The 5,945-nt window shown below is 30.0% G+C and overlaps 1 protein-coding gene across 1 annotated transcript in view; it reads left to right on the top strand.

The window, feature by feature from the left end:
• LOC119583224 (E2F-associated phosphoprotein-like) overlaps positions 1–5,600 on the top strand; it is a 46,927-nt gene extending 41,327 nt beyond the window's left edge. The window contains exons 5-7 of the mRNA XM_037931698.1: positions 3,025–3,155; positions 4,348–4,467; positions 4,870–5,600. Coding sequence (XP_037787626.1) covers positions 3,025–3,155; positions 4,348–4,467; positions 4,870–5,311 — 693 coding nt within the window. The 3' untranslated portion in view covers positions 5,312–5,600. The remainder of the gene's footprint in view (positions 1–3,024; positions 3,156–4,347; positions 4,468–4,869) is intronic.
• The last annotated feature ends 345 nt before the right edge of the window (positions 5,601–5,945 follow it).

The following is a 5,945-nucleotide window of genomic DNA, read 5'->3' as shown; positions in this document are numbered from 1 at the left end:
CGTCAAAATCCTTGTCATCACTGTTGGTACGGTAACCAATTTTCACCACTATTTTTCATTATTCCCATGATATTTTAAGTATAGGTAAAGTCTTGACTAGCCATCTTTAAAACGGAAAATAATATATGCAAATGATAGAGCAAATAAATCTAAGAAACTCATCTATTACAAATCTAATTAACTCTAATAGACTGATTGCAATTCCCATTGGCTCATTTGATTTCCCTTGCTCACATTATCCACGACAATTCCATTAGATTGTTATATTGTTTCTTCAATTTGTGTTGTTTTTTCTTGATGCTGGAAGAGTGTCATGGCGTGCCTGTAATTTTTAAATTTTATATCTACTCTACTACCCTTATTATTAGTTTGCAAAGGAAATACTCTAGAAGAAGAGTGTCGTAGAATGTTATGTTCTATCAGATGGCAAGATCAAGATCAGATTCTTTAATTTTGGTGTTCTAGGTTATTTCCTATAATACCTGGAATTTTAGTCATGATGATGATTATGGTAGATAACAACAATTTTCATCAAAATACAGAAGAAATAACATGGAGGTATTGGAATAATGAATTCAAAATGTGGTTAGTCTATTACATGCAAATAAAGGAAGTGATGTTTTATACAATGCAAAACATTGATGTCCAGGTCATCCTAAGATTGTAAACCAGATTTGTTTTCATATGTAATATTAGAAATGATGCCTATCATCAAAAATGTAAAATGAGACCTTGCCAGCTGATAGAAGTTGACATTCTAAGGCCCTTTTATTCTATAGCATTTCCTTCGCAAACTAATAATAAGGATAGTAGAGGGGATGTAAAACTTGAAATTTCTAGGCACACCATGATGCAAATCGGAAAGAATTGTAGCATATAATGTAAGCAAGGGAAAGCAAATGAGACAATGGTAATTATACTTGGCCATGACAGGACAATAGACACTAGTGACCAGTCTATTAGAGCCAATAAGATTTGTAATTGATAATCACATGGCAATAAAGCTGGACCTAAAGGATGTCAGTTGAAATTGAAATCAGTTCCCATATGGTTAGGATATGTATAAGGAGCTGCTTAACATGTAAAATATCATGGCAATAATGAAAAAGAGTAGTGGATAATGATCACCATGCCTGACAACATTGGTAAAGGTAAGAAATTATCTAGATCTAGACAATTTGCCCAGGATCTATCCTGGTAGAACAAATGAGGTGAAAATTTTGCAAACCAGCCTGGGGATAGGGGGGTAGCCCCCTAAAAGGGAGGTTAGAGGGCAAAGCCCCCTATTTACTTAATAACTTTGAAATTACAAATTACTGAAAGTTTTATTTGATCATTCTTTTTTAACCCAAATCCCCCTGATCTTACTATGCCCCCCCCATCTATTGGGGGCTGATAACATGCTGTGCTTCATTTTTTTGGGGGAAATGAGTAATAGATTTTTAAAAACGACAAACTTAGGAAAGATATTTTTTCACCGGGAAATTTGGGTGTTTGGCATCATTTCCAAAATTTTGGGCCTTTTTATTTTTAATTATGAAATTTCTATGCTTTGCATTTTCTTTTTTTTTGTATTTGATGAGGACGGATGACTTAAACCCTTCAAAAACTTCAGAAAACCATTAAATTTGAAATTACATAATTTTTCCTTTGACAATATATTGTATTAAAAGGATTTAAAGGGATTTAATTATAAAAAATTATTTGGTAATCATTGTCTGTTTCTTGTTATGAAATTGTAGCTAATTTAAATGTTCAGTTAATAGTAAAAATCTGTATTTTATATATAGAAAATTTCCCAAAAGTCTTTTTTAAAACCCCTTTATTTTGTCTTAGGGTTTTTTTAAAAGGGTAAGGAAATATTTAAAATAAATAATTACCATTTAAAGTTCTAAAGCCCCAAATCTATAACTAACTTTGAAATTAATAAATTTTTCTTCCATTTTGGCTTTGGTATGCATGTCACATTTTCATCTATAGGAAACATATTTTGAAAATATTTCAATATTGGGTAAAATGAAAAATCACCCCCAATAAAAACTATTTTGGTGGGTTTCTATACAGGCTCAAAAAAATGAAAACAAATAATGAAAAAGATGAATTTTAAAAGGAAAAGGCCCCTTTAACTCAGCAACAAAGAAATGCTTGACTACTGCCTTCAGCAAAGGCAAGGACGATGGAGTTAAAGCAGCCCAGTCAAAATGGAACCAAAAGGGGTCAAATCAAGGATTTTGAAGAGAAAGACTCGAGTTTTTATGTTTTTACTTTGGGCTCAGATGACTCTGAAGTTTAGGTGAGATTTGGGCACTAGATATTTTTGATCACAAAGGAAAAAAACAAAGTAATTTTACATTTAAAACTGCCTTACTTTTCAGCTTTATAGAAAAAGAGGCCTTTTAATATGTTAATAAAATTTAAGGATATAGACTGCTACTTAACCCAAAAAATGGTGCCAGAAAAATTTGACAGCTTCTATCTTTTGGGGTGGGGGGTTCCTGTTATGCAGAATGTCTCCCCAAACATTTTCACAAAACATTTTAACCCAAACACTTTTGCACACCCTACCACACATTCACTCACCATACACACTTTTGCATACCCACCCCCATTTCCACCCAACACCTTTGCACCATGCACATTTTTGCACACCCCCCTCATTCACACCCCCAACACTTTGCACACATAAAAACAAAAAAAACCCCCCCCCCCACACCACACATTCTCACATTTACAATACACATGCACACCAACCCACACACACCCCACACCCACACACACCCCCACACACCACACACACACACACCACACAACACACACACACCCCACACACACACAACACACACACATACCACACATACTAACATATGCCATGCAGAAAAACATAAAAACCCATGCATGTGCACAAAGTGCACACTGCATCACAAAATACCGTACACATACAAAAATATTATATATGGTAAAATAGAGAAAAAACACAAAGTTAAACAATCTTTTTTAAACTGCGCTCTGCTACTCTAAAGGAAGATGCCAAAGCCAAAGACGGGAAGGGAAAAGAGACGCATTCTCTCCAACGATGAACTTTTTTATGATCCGCAAATGGATGAAAGCCAAAATGGGTGGATCAAAAAGGGAGGTCTATCAGATCAAAAAAAAAGGTAAAGTGTAGCAATGTTTTTTTTTTTATAAAGAGAAGATAAAGATAGATGTAAATTTTAATACGGGAAAATAGGATTTTTGTAATATTTGATTTATGTTATCTTTTTTGGGGGTATTATAATTATATATATTTTTTAAAGGTAGGGTTCTGTTGGCCGCCGTGGCCCCCATGATACTTAATTGTACTATATTTGTTTAAATAATAAAATATAAATAAAAAATAAAAAAAAAAGATAAAAAAAAAAACAAAAAAAAAAAAAAAACAACAAAAAACCAAAACAACCCAAAAAAAAAAAAAAAAAATAAAAGGGAAAAAAAAAATTAAAAAAAATCATAATAAAAATATAAAATAAAAAATAATATAAAATTATATATATATATATATATAAAATTAATATAATTTTAATATATATAATATATATATATTATTATTATTATATATTATATATATATTATATATAATTAACATACAAAAATAAAATTAATATACATACATATATAATATATAAAAAATATATTATATAATATAATAAATATATATAATATATATATATATACAAAATATATATACCTAAAATATATATATATATATATGTAGTATATATAATGTGTGTATATATATATATATATATATACTATAATATATACATATATATATATACATATATATATATATATATATATATATATATATATATAATATATATATATATACTTATATATATATATGTGTGTGTGTGTGTGTGTGTGTGTGTGTGTGTGTGTGTGTGTGTAATGTATGTATGTTTGTATGTATGTATGTATGTATGTTTATGTATGTATGTATTTATGTATGTATGTGTATGTATGATATATATATACATATGTATATATATATATATATTATATATATATATATATATATATATATTATATATATATATATATATATATTATATAGATATATATATATATATATATATATATATATATATATATTATATATTATATATATATATATATATAATATATATATAATATACATATATATTATATAATGTGTAGATATATATACATATATACATAATACTTACACATACTTTCCTTATTTATAGTAATATATTATTCTTTCTTTCTTTTTCCACTCTCTTTTTTCTTCCTGTTATATACTTTATGTTTATGTAATAAAATTCAAAATTAGAGTCTATGAAGGCATAATCCATACAGACGCAGCAGTAACCCTGGCAAAGGGGACCCTCAACCCTTGCCGCAGAGTGATGCTGTGCTGAACTGTCCTGCCTGTTTAACAACACTCTGCATGGATTGCCAAAGGTCAGATTAAATTATTATTTATTTTTCTGCTTTGTGTTTCCCATTTCATTTAAAATTTATTTCCAATGTTATTGGTGAGATTGGCACTTAAAATTGAAAAGTTATTTGTAGTTATGATTTATCTTTGAATCATTTACAATAATATAATAATGTATATATGATTTTTTATTGAGAATGTTATATTATTTCTCAAAATCTATTTATTGTTATTTTGTTTTGTAAAACAATAATGATAATGAACAAATTTTTAGAAATATCTCTATTTATCGGTACTGTGATTTGTCTGTTTCATTTTATGCATATATTTTCATTCTTGTGACTGTACCAACGCTATGAATTATTTTATCCAAGTGTGTTTCCTCCATACTGACCTTGTGACTGATTTGTGCATCTACTTTTCAGACATGCTATTTATAACAACCAATACAGAGCAATGTTTGTTTTCAATTGCACTGTTGACTGGTCAGAAGGTTTGAAATTCCCCACAAAAGGACAAAAGAAAAAGGAATTCCTCAAGAACAAAAGGAAGAACAAATACAGAAAGGAGCAAGGTGCCAGAGAGTCTGAGGAACCTATAGTGGAGGGAATGGAATCCTCAGAAAAAGGCAGGGAGGTTGAGTCATCCATGCAGCCTGAGAACAGCATGGATTTTCAACAAAGAAATAGTAAGGCCAGTCATCAGGCACTTGAAGGTGGTGGCATAATAGAACCATTGCAAGCAGAGAAGTCTATTCCTGAGGGCAGTAAGAGTATCCTGTCAAAGGACATGTTAGAAAGGGCAGTAGGAGAAGGAGAGGGTTCCTGTCGCACCAAAACTAACACACCCAAGAAAGTTCTCCTTTGAAACTGATGGTAGTGATGAAATCTTCCATCCAGTAATGTGCAATATTTGTAATACAAAAGTTGCTGTGTATGATAAGGATGAAGTTTATCATTTTTTCAATGTTGTGACAAGTTATTAAGCCATGCTACATATTTTCTGTGAATGAAAAATCTGTATATTTTTTTGTTTAAAATGTAATCCCCAGAAAAGATTAATTATATAACCTTAGTTTGGCAGATGTAACCAGGTGGTCCATGTATTGTATGTTTATAGTTTGCCCTTTATAGTATGATTAAAATAAGATATTTTTTCAACAACACCTTATCATGGTAAAAAATACCCTGTAATGACAATTGTCTGATTATATTATCTATCAAAAAATGAGATGGCCAGATTCTGTAACTATTATTAACCCAATGGTGCCGGCAAAAAGCTGTGCTCATTTTAGAATTTTTTCTGCATGTGCTTAACCACAAAGGAGTCAGTTAGTAGACCTTGTGACCTTATCTGATTTCAACTTTCCTTGAATTCACAGAAAGCAATTTTTTTCTTTCTTTCTTTCTTTCTTTCTTCCCAATGCTGTCTGTTGATAGTGTTATTATTATAGACATTATAATTACTATAATGTTATCGACATTAGTAACAGCAATATAAG

The sequence above is a fragment of the Penaeus monodon genome, chromosome 17 (genome assembly GCF_015228065.2).
Source record: "Penaeus monodon isolate SGIC_2016 chromosome 17, NSTDA_Pmon_1, whole genome shotgun sequence".
Classification (NCBI taxonomy): domain Eukaryota; kingdom Metazoa; phylum Arthropoda; class Malacostraca; order Decapoda; family Penaeidae; genus Penaeus; species Penaeus monodon.
Note: the sequence above shows the minus strand (reverse complement) of the source record. Positions and strands in the feature narration are given on the sequence as shown.